The following is a 15,022-nucleotide window of genomic DNA, read 5'->3' as shown; positions in this document are numbered from 1 at the left end:
TTGAACGTTCATTAATCGTCTTTCTTGGCCGCAATACACATGTCATATCGTCTCTTTTGGCCCCGAATTTTGATACCTCCAGGTCTGATTTGAGTACTTGTCTATTACACCACTACACCCCCCCCCCCCCCCACCCCGTCGGAGCATTTGGATTTTTCATGTAGAAATACAACATTCTCAGCACCCACTTTGGGTGGAATTTAAAATGTCTATAATCAAAGAGAAAATAATCTGGGAAGTTGTGATTGGGGCGGGGGGGGGGGTAGGATGTCTTCCTCCCACAAGAGGGAGCTTTTATATTCTCAGAATTGATATCATACGAGTTGATGTACACTTTGGTGGAATATGTGCGATTTTTGATAAAAAGAGGAAATGTAGGGAAGATGTGAATGGCTAAATTCGTTATTGTTCGTGACCTCTTTATATCGGGGTCATCCCACGAGACCGACACTCACGAGTCATACGGCCCACGAGACCGACATCGCACGAGTCATACAGCCCACCAGGGGTGTATCCAGGATTTTTTCTGGGGGGGGTCGTAATCAAAATTTTTGGACCTTTACCTTTGCGAGGGAGCGGAGCGACCGAGCGGGGGGAGGGTGTGGGAGGGGGGTGTCCCCCCTCCCACGGTAGGGAGTTTTTGAATTTTATGTTTTAAAATGGGGCCATTTGGTGCATACAAAAGTGACTTTTTCGGCATGGCAGTGCGGCTTAGAAATAAGGTAAATTATGGCATATTAAAACTAAGTTACGAAATTTACGAGGTTTTTGACAATTTGCTGGAACACCGGTCACTTTTTTTTCCCTGTTGTAGGCCTATATAGAGTAAAAAGCCCTCAAAAAACAAAAATGTCTTTTACAAAAAGTGGACCTTTTGAAAATTTGGGGGGGTCGTACGACCCTCCCGACCACCCCCCCCCCCCCCCCCTCCCCTTGCATACACCCATGCCCACGAGTTATACGGCTCAGGAGTCATACAGCCCATGAGTTCGACACTACGCACAAAAGGCTCATGAGACCGACACTAATCAAACACAGCCCACGAGACCGACACTAAGCAATAAAGGCTCACGAGACCGACACTAAGCAAAGAAAGCCCACGAGACCGACAGTAGGCAAAGAAGGCCCACGAGACCGACACTAAGCAAAAAAGGCTCACGAGACCGACATTAAGCAAAGAAAGCCCACGAGACCGACAGTAGGCAAAGAAGACCGAGACCGACAGGATAAACAGCGCCATCTACATGTCAATAGCCTGTACAGGGTGTTCCATGAACGTAAAAATAACATACTGGCGGGTGTAATTTCGTCACGCTATCAAGTGAAAGATGGTAACCATCTACATATGAACGACATCAAATATGTACTTCTACAAACTTCGGGGGGGGGGGGGCAGGTCTGTCAGGGAGCGATATTGTTATCAATTAGAAAAATTGAATTGTATTCTTCATGTCCCTCCCCCACCCCCCAAAAAAGGTGCACGTCACGAGACCGACACCCACGAGTCATACAGCCCACAAGTTATACAGCTCACAAGTCATACAGCCCACGAGTCATACAGCTCACAAGTCATACAGCCCACCAGTTATACAGCCCACGAGTTCGACATCAAGTAAAATAAGCCCAGGAGTTGTACGGCTCATGAGACCGACACTACGCACAAAAGGCTCACGAGACCGACAGTAAGCAAACAAAGCCCACGAGACCGACACTACACTTAAAAGGTCCACGAGACCGACGCTACGAATACAAGGCTCACGAGACCGACATTACGCAAAAGAGGTTCACGAGACCGACACTAAGCAAAGAAGGCCCACGAGACCGACAGGATGAAAAGCGCCACCTATAGACCAATGGATTGGTGTCCTGATAATAGCATAAGAAGATATGAGAGATGGAAAAGAAGAGTTGCCAGGGTGTAACCCCATCAGTTGCCCCCACACCCTGAAATGATCAGGATCTTTAATTGTGTTTGCGTGGGTGTGTGTTTGTGAAAAAAAAATGAACAAAATTCAGTAAAAGTGTGCAACAGATCTTTCCACAATAAACCTGCAAGGGTGTTGATTTAGTATTAAAAAAAAAAAAAACCGTAATCGTCTATTAAGGTAGCGTTAGGGATTTGGAAAAAAAAACAAGATGTATCCATAAAACATCTATTGTATTTCACGAAAAAAATGTACTGTTTGGAGGAGAATAACACAAGCCACAAATCGAAGTGAATCCCTGCGATATAAAACGTTTTTATCAGTTGAATTACATTATAGTTACAGAGAAAATTACAAATAGATCTTACTCCAAAACGTCTAAGCAGGAGGGTAGGATATCTAATATAACCAAAGTAACTAGTGAATCAAGAAAGAGAAGAGGTAAAAAGTACATCCTGTCCGCCTTCTAGCTAAAAACTGGAAAAGCATATTAAAATAGCACGATGGCATAATCAAAGCTCTAAAATTAATCCATACATCGTTCTTGTCTTCTTTTATTGATTCATTTGTGTTTTTTGTCTTTTTTTGGGGGGGGGGGGCATCCCACGAGACCGACACCCATGAGTCATACGGTCCACGAGACCGACATCAATAATAGGTCCATGAGTCATACAGCCCACGAGTTATACGGCTCAGGAGTCATACAGCCCATGAGTTCGACACTACGCATAAAAGGCTCATAAGACCGACACTAAGCAGACATAGCCCACGAGACCGACACTAAGCAATAAATGCGCATGAGACCGACACTAAGCAAAGAAAGCTCACGAGACCGACAGTAGGCAAAAAAGGCCCACGAGACCGACACTAAGCTAAAAAGGCTCACGAGACCGACACTAAGCAAAGAAAGCTCACGAGACCGACAGTAGGCAAAGAAGGCCCACGAGACCGACAGGATAAACAGCGCCATCTACATGTCAATCACCTGTACAGGGTGTTCCACGAACGGAAAAATAACATACTGGCGGTTGTAATTTGTAAATTTCAATGAACGACATCAAACATGTATTTCTACATACTTCTGGGGGGGGGGGGCAAGTGTGTCAGGGAGCGACATTGTTATCAAGTAGAAAAATAGAATTGTATTCTTCATGCCCCCCCCCAAAAAAAAAAATAAAATAAAAGAATTAGTATTCTTCTTCCTCCCCCCCCCCAAAAAAAAAAAAAGGAGACAAAAAAAAAACCCACAAATGAATTAAAAAGAGGGCAAGAACGATGTTCGAATTAATTTTAGAGCTTTGATAATGCCATCGTGTTCGAAGCCGCACAGGGCCCAGTGCCCTCTTTACGAGACAGGCTACACGAGGTCTTTGTTGATCTAGTTGTTTATTCAGACGTTTTCTTAGTAGTTGCTTATACGATTTCATAACTAGAGACAGACTAATGTATAGTACAGCTGATTTAAAAGCAAAAATTATTTATAGTAATTATCAAGTCTATACTGTTGCGTGATTATCTATTGTCAAAGTTTTCAATACGATCGAGTGACTGATTAGCATGTCTATCTCAATCAATCAGACCAAGGAGGTTCTAGAGAATGGAGTCACAACCGTCTTAGACCCCGTTTACAGTGCGAGGCTCGGCCGCGGCTCGGCCGCGGCCGAGTCCAGCCCCGCTTCAGTGTAAACGCGCAAAAGGCCAAATGCGAGGCCAAAATTGGCCTCGCATTTGGCCTCGCTCTGGAGGTGGTCTCGGCCGCGGCCGAGCCCGGCCTTTTCTTGGTGTAAACGCAAACTGGGCCAAATGCGCGGCCAATTGCGCGGCCAGTTTTAGTCTGGCTTCCAAACCCTCTGCCTTTATCTTTCGCTGTTCATGATATTAACCCCCTCAACGTCGAAAACTAGTATAGTTTAAGGTGGTTTTGTCCTGCAAAGGATTTTTTCCTTCGGCAAAGGCCTTTGCCCGAACGGCGACTTCGTCACCACGGAATTCAGTTGGCAAAGGGTCTGAAAACCAGACAATACCAAATTGCGTTAGTTTACAAGCAGAGCGCCACTACGACCAAATAATGAAAGGTTTGAATCGAAAGCGCGGCCGAGCCCAGCAGTGTAAACGGACAAAATTGCGAGGCTCGGCCGCGCAATTGAGGCCGGGCTCGGCCGCGGCCGAGCCGCGGCCGAGCCCAGCCCCGCACTGTAAACGGGGTCTTATTTCCTTTGCTAGATGTTCGAAGCCGCCGCTCAAAAATATTTGATGCCAAACAAGATCTGCTGCGCAGATACGAAGACAATTGACTCGTGTCTCATTGCATAATCACCAGCCACTTTCAACGGAAGATATGTCTTTGTGATGGTAATTACTTTTCGCTATCCCTTCTTATAAAAGGTAGTGGTACATCATTTCAGGACTATAAACAGACCTAATTCAGGACTATAAGCAGACCAATACATGTATAGGTCTGCTTATAGTCCTGAAATGATGTCATGTCTCTGTCACGTCTGTAGTCAAAGTGTCCTCTGAAGATATCTCCTATCTTTGGTAACACCATGAGCGTCTTTGTTTGACTATAAAATTGAAGGTGCGAACGTCCGCCCAATATCATTATCCTTATTATCATTTTTTTTTTTTTTTTTGTCGGCCTGTAGCTTCTGGTCAGATCCCTCGCGATTTTACATACTAGTATATTCAAATTAACGCGGTATTCCTATATACTTAGTCTTAGTCTTAGTCTTTCGTGACCAGTCGCTTTAAGATATTTATTTCCTTTGATAGCTTTATACGTCGCTTTCATTTCATTGTACCAGAGCTGGTGGCCTGTGTGAGAGTCTACGCAATCCAAAGTCACTCAAGCAGAACTTACAGAAATTCAGTGAAAATAAGCTACTTTTATTGTCAGAAAGTTAGTCTTTTATGACCAGTCGCTTTAAGATATTCATTTCCGTTAATATGCTGTATACGTCGCTTTCATTTCATTGTATTAGAGCAGGTGACTTGCGTGAGAGTCTACGCAAAATCACTCAAGCAGAACTTAGATCTTGAACCGAGTCAATAAAAGAAAGGCACACCCCAGATGGTTGGGCGGATTTCTCCCCGGTCGCCGCAATGAGCGGACGTGCATCAACCCCGCCCCAGCGCCACACACCAAAAGCACACACACCCATGAACCAGACATCACAGACAACACCAGCACCCAACCTCCCACAACACCAGTGCACCACCATGATGAAAAATATCAGCAAGCGCCAACTGAAATTCAATACACAAACATTCACAGAATATTCCAAGAGCAAATCAATCAGTCAGAAAGGTGAATGAAATCTAATAAACCATGTGTTGTACCATATACAGAATAGGAAATGAATCAGTCAGAAAGATGAAATCTCATGCAATATGCACCATGTTTAGTATCGTACATAATATGAAATTATAGTTACATGTGACATCACTGGTTGAAAGAACATCAGCATGTTGCTACACTCTTTTATAAATCCCACTGAAAAATATGAAAATACAACAAACTTAATATTCACAGTACGAATGGAAATAACTACCCTCTTTACAAATCATATTGAAAAACATGAAAAGATACCACTCATAATGACTAACATCGTTATGAAATTAAAAAAGAAATGATGCTGACAGATCACGTGAGCAGTCCCTTTAAGGCTGCAAAATCATACAAATTAATGTCATGAGGAATATACTGTAATACACAACCAAATTATCAAAATATGAAAATAATAAGTAATAATGTTAATGATTAAATAATAGTAAAAATGGAAATAGCTACCCTCTTTACAAATCATATTGAACATCATTATGAAATTTTTAAAAATGACGCTGATAGATCACGTGAGCAGTCCCTTTAAGGCTGCAAAATCATTCAAATTAATGTCATGAGGAATAAACTGTAATACACAACCAAATTATCAAAATATGAAAATAATAAGTAATAATGATAACAATGAATAATAATAATAATGGAAATAACTACCCTCTTTACAAATCATTCCTAAAAACATGAAAAGGTACCACTCATACTAACATCATTATGAAATATAAAAAAAAAATGAAAATGACGCTGACAGATCGGTGGTGAGCAGTTCCTTTAAGGCTGCAAAATCATACAAATTAATGTCATGAGGAATAAACTGTAATACACAACCAAATTATCAAAATATGAAAATAATACGAGAAACTTCATAAGATAAACATATTATTTTGTAAGGCAGAATCTTTTGGATTGTTCAAAATTGGGAAGATAAGGAAACTACTTGACCGACCTGCAACTTCCAAATTAATTTATGCATTTGTTTCTTGTCCTCTAGATTATTGTACAGTGTAATTACATATTTTCTAACCTCCCTCAGACACATTTACTCCCACTTCAACGGGTACAAAATTCTGCCGCAAGACTTGTCTCCCTCTCCAGGAAATCCGAACCATAACTCCAATCCTCCGTTCTCTCCACTGGCTTCCCATACATCACCGCATATCCTTTAAAGTTATTCTGCTTACATACAAAATTTTGAATGGGCAAGCCCCCAAGTATCTCATAGATATCGTTTCTTTACGTTCCACTACTTCCTTGAGATCCCTCCGTTCATCCTCTACAATGCAGTTGACTCCTGGACCTCGTACTTCCACAAAATATGGTGATCGTGCTTTTTCTATAATTGCCCCTTCTCTCTGGAATTCTCTACATGCCTACATCTAGCTACACTTCCGTTAATCAGTTTAAGACTCTGCTGAAGACTTATCTTTTCAGTAGATAGTCCTTTGGAATGGTACAGTTGTGGGTCGGTCGATGGAGGTGCACACTGATTTTGATTACCTGTACTTATTGCATTTATACACTGTACATACGTTATTTTGTATTTTTGTATTTGTATTTTTGTATCATTTTGGACCGAGTCAATATTGATTTTTCTGGTAAGCTGTGCGCTTAGAAACAGCCGTATTAAGCGCCTTATTATTATTATCATTATTATTATAAGATAAAAAGCCTAAGCAAGAAAATTGAATTGAAAAAAACAAAATCCCTGCCTCCTCATCATTCACCATGTCGAGGAATACACTGCAGAATACACAACCAAATTATCAAAATACATGTATGAAAATAATACGAGAAACTTCATAAAATTGCAAGTATAAGCAAGAAAATTGAATTGAAAGAGAAAATATAATAGAAAACTGTTGATAAAAGTATAAAAAGAAATAGATAGAGAAAATTAAAAGGAGGCAGAATTCAATCTTACAGGTCACGTATGCTCGCGATAATCCAGCGGTTTGCTTCCTAAAATGGCCGCTGTTGGGCTCCATGGCTTACTACACCTGTAGGGCGCACTTCTACGCTCTTTGATAGGAAGACTCGACTACTACCAGTAGTGTATTATGTGCACCAAAATTGTGCAGTGCGCTAAATACTAAAGCTGAGAGGAACGCGAGCTCGCGTGCAATGATGTGGGCATTACGCATCGCGCGTGATGGTCCGCACGTGCGAACCAGTACTGAACTGGTAGGAATAATAAAAAATGTAGCACCATAAATTCAGGCTTTGAACAAGTTGTGGGACCGACCCTTCATAACTGGCAGGGTCCTGACTAAATCTTGCCGGTTGAGTTGCCCATTGACTGCCATTCTTAGTGTCTCTTTTATGCGGAAGTAGATATTTTTTTAAGTGAACCGTGAGAAAAACTGTTACTGCCAACGTCACTAAAGTTATATACAGTCTACCTATCAATCATATTATGTTTGACAGTCGGTTGAAAAAATAATAAATGAAGCAACTATAATATTCTAAACAGGGGCGGCGCAGCCGTGGGGGCCGTGGGGGCTCGGGCCCCCACACTTTTTGTGCACCATACAAAGGAATACATAAGGTTTTTTTTTTTTTTTTTTTGCTTGTTAGCTCATGAAACCCGGAAGTGGGCCCCATCACACTTTTGAAAACAGTGCGACGGCCCTGCTAAATGAAAATGAGTTGTCAGATATATTTCTGTCGTTATAAAAACAGAGTAGTAAAACTGTCAAAGATAATGATCGTCCTTTACACTTTCCAGTACAGTCAGACCTGTCTATAACGACTACTCGAGGGTGACAAAACAGTGGACATGAAAGGACATAATGGCATACTCTCGAAGGGAATTCTTGTTAGTGGTGTATACGACACGTGAGCGCTAAAGACATGCAGTGGCCGCTAAGACAGGTTGGTTATTTCTATACACGCCTAACTTTGATAACGGTCATGAGTTCTCAATAATTATTATGTAATTAACGAAATAATTTTGACTGAGAAGTACAATTACTGCATGCCACATAGAACGCCAAAAAAAAAATTGTACTCTGCAAGTAGTTCATTTTTGACTTGCATATTATAAGCTTCACCTTGTAATCAATATAGGCAGTTATTACGTTTGCTTTCATGGATGCTTGAGCTTTAGTATTTATCTCTTCACGAACTCCAACCCCCGTCTACCTGTTTTATCAGAATATGTGTATAATATCCCGTTTATAAGATATCAACTATACACCTCTCTCCCCCTCTCTCCCTCTCCCTCTCTCCATCCCCCCCCCCCCCATGTGTATACACATGTCGCAGGTTTTGAACTATGGGCTATCCAGCCATCTTCTCAGATGGAAATGAACAAACAAACAAACAAGCAAACCCTATCTGCAAGGGAGTCACAACAACTCCATGTACGCAAAAGATCTCGCTTCATTCATTCATTGCAAAGAGCAGGGTGCATAACCTGGTGAAGTGGTCCCGCCAGCCCTCACATCCAACTTAACCCAATGGAAAACCAGCTATTAAGTGCAGCTGAATAATGAGCCCTGCCATCTTCTCGGATGGTAAATGATAAAACAAACAAACAAACAAACACACAAACACACAATTCCATTATCAAATAGTAGAATTTTAGCATTTCACCCTGACCTTTTTGACCCCATGCCCCCAAATTCCCAAGAGAATCACTGTCAGGCAGTATCATGCATAATACCGATGTACTTTTCAAGTTTCATGAACACACCTTAAGTCGTTTCAGATGTATGAAGGAAAAAAGTCATATTTTAGCATTTTTACTTGACATTAATTGACATTTGACCCCATGGCTCAAAACTTTCCCTAGAAAATCGTTAACTGGTTATACATCATTACACTAAGTGTCCAGAAAATGCCTCCAGGCATTGCAAATGAGAGGAATAATGAAACTTTACGAATTTGACCTTGAATTTTGACACTTGACCTTGAGCATGCATATACACCCAAAAGTTGATAAGTACAACTTCGTACACTCATAAATTCATAGGCATATGCCAAGTTTCATTAGGATACCCCGAAAGGTTTTGAAGTTACGTCACAAATTGATTACGAACCTAGGGAAAGACGGATAACCCCAAAACATATGGCTCCAGAGATATAAAAAAAAAGATAATAATGATGAAATGAAGAAAAAAAAAAAAGATACCGGTAGTCAAAAAAAAAAAACGCAGCAGAAAATAAGCCAGCAATATAGCAATATGAACAATGAAAACGATAAAGTCAAAAGCATGCAGTCATAAATTACAGTGGTATTTTAGTCCTGACAGAATTTATGAGCAACTTTCATCATGCTGCCTTTTTGGAGTAATGATAGCTAATAATGGTGAAAGTACTTTCTATCTTTAAAGAGGGTGGCTAGTAACTGATCAGTGTGAATCAGTGGGAATGCTGGGGATGATTGTTCCAATCCTTGTGGGATTCATTCAGAGTACATTATATATCTATTGTTGTGTGAATTATATTATTTGCTTCAGAATGGTCTCATATTCAAGTAATGTGCAGTTTAATGTTTCCAGGTTAGCATGCCTGTACAGTGACAGGGCGATTAAACTGCACATTTCTTGAGTATGAGACCATTCTGAAGCAAATAATTTTCACAGAACAATAGATATAATATAATGTACTCTTAAATGAATCCCACAAGAATTGGAATAATCATCCCCCAAAGGATCGGAACAATCATCCCCCAACACCCCCAATGATTCCCATGCACTAATCAGTTACTAGCCATCCCCTTTAAAAGAACTTGCATTTTATTTGTTTATTATGCAAACAAGCAAGCGTCATTTATTTATTTAAAAAGGGTAAACGCTTATTACCTCGTTAGCACGGGAGGGGGATGGGGGATGGGAGGGAGGAGGCTCTCAGCTGGAAAAACATAAGTATTATGAATTGCGCGATCGATGAAGTTGTCGACCAGCCGTACTTCAAAGTATAGTTGATAATTATATCATTCCTGTTCATAAAGTCACTATGTGTTTCATGTCAATTTTGGACAGCATCGATCTCCGCAATGTCAAACAAACTCATCACTGTATGTTGGGTTTAAATATTTATTATCACCAATTAAGCATTCAAAGCAGGGTGAAATAATTGAAATCGTCCTATTGTTCATTGGCCCCCTCCTCGGGCTTCCATCAATATCCTTACCCGTAGCTCTCAAAGCCGCACCATTCGGATATTTATCCACACAATGACTGCACAATCAAGTCTCGTCTGTGTGTACCTATGTAAATTTGATCAAGCGTCGCTGCGTCATGGCAACCGAACAATGCCCTGACACCGGAGGGTAAAGGGGCCACTCTGCGGAGACTCGGTGCTTTGGCGTGTGTATGTGTATGTGTGTGTGTGTGTTTGATCACACACTTGGGAAAGTTGTGTTCCGGGTGTACACATGTCGACTGAGTTCGGCTTTGTATGCTAAGCCAAAAAATCCACCGGTTATCGCATATGAGTACTTGGTTACCAATCCACCTGTTGTGTTGAGACTTCTTCAGTTACATCTTACGTGGTCTTTCGCGTTGGAACCCCCTTCTCGATCGCAAAACATGGACAGTTTCCAGAACAAGCTAAACGTCTTCTGAAGGCCTATCCGAGCACCAAGTTGAAATACTCACACGAAATTGCAGTTCACTTTCTTGGGATATCATCTTTTGCCAGGATGAGATTGTAGCGACCTGGTTTCTCATGCGACCATGGCTGGTTTGCGATCCGAGCTATCAACAATGCTCCACATTGATGGGATGTTTTCACCAACAGGAGGACAGAGAAAGGAAAGGGTGAGGAAAATCAAATTCAAATACAAGCTCTCATAATATTAGTGTGTATATTTTGAACCGATAGTCTTTTTAGCTGGAAAATAACAGTGAGCTTTGTTTAATTTTGCACTATTCATGTGACAAGCGCAAGTATGGCAATCATACGCCAACGGCGCGGCGGTCAGTAGTCAGCGGGAAGAAGAGAAAGATGGGGGAAGGGGCACTAGTTGTAGATTACTGCATTTACCTAGTGTATTTGATTTGTCTCTACACCAGTGTACATAGTTTTTTGCTCAATTAACAACGCATTTGTTCATGTGAACACTGCAAATGTACAGAGTTCATAATTATCCTATCGTATCTGTTGGGGTCTCCCGCTCGCCCTCTCTCTCTCTCTCTCTCTCTCTCTCTCTCTCCCACCTTCTCTCTCTGTGAAATTGTGGTATAGTTTTTGTCTCGTCTTTTACGTTGTAATAGACTATAAAGACATTGTCCACAAACATTGACTTTTGTACACATACACGTAGCTGCTACCATAAAGATTGTTAATTGCTGCTTAATTCCATCGTAACAGCAATGACCATCACACATTTTTATGTGCTCTCTTTGGCAACATCGTTAACATCACTATTGCATGTACGTCTATACAGCCGTGAGAAAGTTTTATTACAATTATCAAATATCAACTACAGTATGCCAACAATGTAGGCCTATTATCGTCACTGCCACATGTGTGCTGTATTTGTGAAAAAGATACACACAGAGTGCAGAGTTTATAGTAATTGTTCTCAAATTAAATATCAAATACAAACGCTGTAGCCTATATCACTTTATGTTCCTCTCAAGATCAACACAGTTCACCAATGACACAGACCATTAAATTTTTATTATGTCAAACAGCATATTCACAGTTAGGTCCTACAACTCTTATCTTCAACTCAAAGTATGTGATATATCAATGAAAATAAGTTAGCTTTGTTTCAGACTAATTAGATTCCCATATTTAGAACGTAGATCCAGCAGTTTGCTCGAATGCATTCACAGCTATCAAGTCATATCAACACTATACATGTATACCGTCAATCAAGTTTAAAGGGTATGGCTAGTACCTGATCAGTGGGAATCAGTGGGAATGCTGGGGGATGATTGTTCCAATCCTTGTGGGATTCATTTAAGAGTACATTATATATCTATTGATGTGTGAAAATTGTTTGCTTCAGAATGGTCTCATATTCAAGTAATGTGCAGTTTAATGTTGCCAGGTTACTCTCTAAGAAGAATCGAGTGAAAATATTCACTCTTGAAGGAGTGAATACAAGAAAGAGTGAATTTAGAGTAAAATTGGAGTGAATTTTGAGTGAAAATGTTCATTTTCACCCATTTTGGAGTGACCTCAGGGATCACTCGAAGATTTTGGAGTGATCCCTGAGGTCACTCTGAAACGAGTGAAAATGAACATTTTCACTCAAAATTCACTCCAATTTTACTCGAAATTCACTCTTTTTTGTATTCATTCCTTCAAGAGTGACAGATTTTTTTAGAGAGTAGCATGCCTGTACAGTGACGGGGCGATCGTTAACGGGCTGTTAACGATCGCCCCGTCACTGTAGGCCTACACGCATGCTAACCTGGAAACATTGAACTGCACATTACTTGAATATGAGACCATTCTGAAGCAAATAATTTTCACACAACAATAGATATATAATGTATTCTTAAATGAATCCCACAAGGATTGGAACAATCATCCCCCAGCATTCCCACTGATTCCCACTGATGAGGTACTCGCCATCCCCTTTAATTAAGTTGCTTCGCTTCCTTGAGATCGAACTTTTGTTCTAACGGTTACATTCACTCGAAAGCGTCTAAAGAGATTACAAATCCCGTCGAAGATTGGAGAGTACACATCTTTACACCTTTGGCCACAAACATTAAACATGCAATCTTATTGACTGAAACGCTTTGAGATAAATATCAGCCCTTCGCTATTAGATATGGAGTGTAAAAAGCACATTGCGATAATAATGACAACAGTATCTTTTCCATGTTGCCCAATAGTTGTCGGTAGTCGAAGTTCATGGAAGGGTTATTGTTTATTCAAATAATTCGCGCAGACAGAGCACGTAAACGTAGCGCCTTGTTATCTTGACCTTTGACATAATTTACTGATCTGCATCACCCACCCACCTATTCACCTCATTCTGTGGACAAAAAAAAACACAAAAAAAAACAACAACAACATAGATTGATTACATTTAAACCGAGGCAGAATACGGGTAAACAAAATGTGTCAGTTTATTACAACACGTTTAGCGAACGTTTTGCCTTTGTTTGTCAAAAAGACCGTCGACTCTCCCTTTCCATGCAGCAGCTGTAAGTGACGACGACTCCACTAAGAATTCACCACAAGTGCAGTTTTATAAAGATATAGGACAAATTCAGGTCTTACCAGCAAACATGACCGATGAGAAAGAAACATTGTAACTGGCATGCATACTCCCCTTGAGAACTCTGAAAATATCAATGAAATTACTAGGAGTTCTCGTCTGTCATGACAGACATGCTGGTTAAGATATACCAGTACCTAGAATAAGTTCTTTTGGGTATGCAATATATATTTCGGTCAGAATATCATGCTTTACAATCTATTGCCTTTGTTAGAAATAAACACCCACAAAACAAAACAAAAACAGACAAAACATCAACAAAACTCACTGATATGATTGTAATTATGGATAAACGAGCGTGTAGCATGTTGTTGTACAGGCAGCAAGTATCTATAATCATGCATGTGAGAATGCTGCTAGGCATATTGCGTTATACACGTTCATGCCAATGTTATCATTGTCCCTAATTTTCATTCTTGCAGACCATGCTGGAGACAACGGTACACCAAGCCGTGCCAGATCCTGGTCCTCACACACCACGTGACCCGATCATCCCGGCCACACCCCAACCATTTGCCGTCATCAGCGAGCACTGGTCCGATAGACTCAACCTCCCTTCGTTTTCCGACGACGACGTCTTCAGTTTCGGTCCCGTCTACGAGGACGCCATGTACAAACTCATCCACAAACACCTGGAGTTGGATACCCACGACCGGTTCGCCTACGTTGGTGCGAGCAAGGGCAGCTTTGCCGAGAAGGTGAAAGAAAAGTTCTGCTTACTTCAGCCCATGGTCAACATCTACCCTGGATTGATCCACTACGAGGAAACTAGCAACCAGCGTATGCTGCCATTCAAGATTTCGCATGTCGGGGCTGAGGAGTACTTTAGGCAGCTTTCTAAAGATCTTCAGAAGGACGAAAAGGAGGCGCCTTTTGATAAAATCATGCTGAAAGACTCCTGCGAGCATTTCACAAACCCGGCCGAGACTTTTCTCCACATCATGAAGACGATATCTCCCCTGGGGAAGATGCTGATTATACATCGACCGGGACCCATGAACACGTTGCCCTTCTTCTCAGAGGCGAACAAACGGCTATCCGAGGAAGACTCGGAGGAGCCATACACAAAGTTAATCCGGAACCTACAGCGTATCCGGGTGGACGTCAAGTGGGAGATTGAAACCTTGCCAATCGTCATGCCGAAGGTCAAATGGTTAGCGATGCTAAAGAAGAATTTCCCGCCGCAAATGGAGATCATCAGCAAGGGTCAGGTACAACAGGGTATCCGAGAATTGACCGAAGGTATGCTCAAATACTCGGGTGAAACCGTCGAGTTCTATGATCGGCTCCTGTTCATCACCGCGTGCCATCCCATGACCGACTGCGGCTATCCGAGCGTACAGCGTTGCGGCGCTTCTGCGACGAAACCGTATCCGGGATTGTTGGATCAAAAGTTCACGCTAACCGTGACTCCAGATATTTACAAGTATATGCAGGAACTCGAAAAGCAACCCGAAGAGAAGAAGAAAATTATCCGATAATAGTCTTTGCGAATATCGCTTGTTGGGAAATGAGGAAAACAAGCAAAGACAAGCGGCTATTATTATCTGCCAATTAATACATGTAAGC

At 41.3% G+C, this 15,022-nt stretch overlaps 1 protein-coding gene across 1 annotated transcript; it reads left to right on the top strand.

Annotated features, from left to right (window-relative positions):
- Positions 1–10,920: 10,920 nt before the first annotated feature.
- On the top strand, positions 10,921–15,022 carry LOC140240141 (uncharacterized). The gene is made up of 2 exons (XM_072319947.1): positions 10,921–11,027; positions 13,876–15,022. Exons 1-2 carry the CDS (start codon positions 10,944–10,946, stop codon positions 14,932–14,934), a joined length of 1,143 nt encoding a protein of 380 aa, XP_072176048.1. The 5' UTR covers positions 10,921–10,943; the 3' UTR covers positions 14,935–15,022.

Source organism: Diadema setosum, chromosome 16, assembly GCF_964275005.1.
Source record: "Diadema setosum chromosome 16, eeDiaSeto1, whole genome shotgun sequence".
NCBI classification, from domain to species: Eukaryota; Metazoa; Echinodermata; class Echinoidea; order Diadematoida; family Diadematidae; genus Diadema; species Diadema setosum.
Note: the sequence above shows the minus strand (reverse complement) of the source record. Positions and strands in the feature narration are given on the sequence as shown.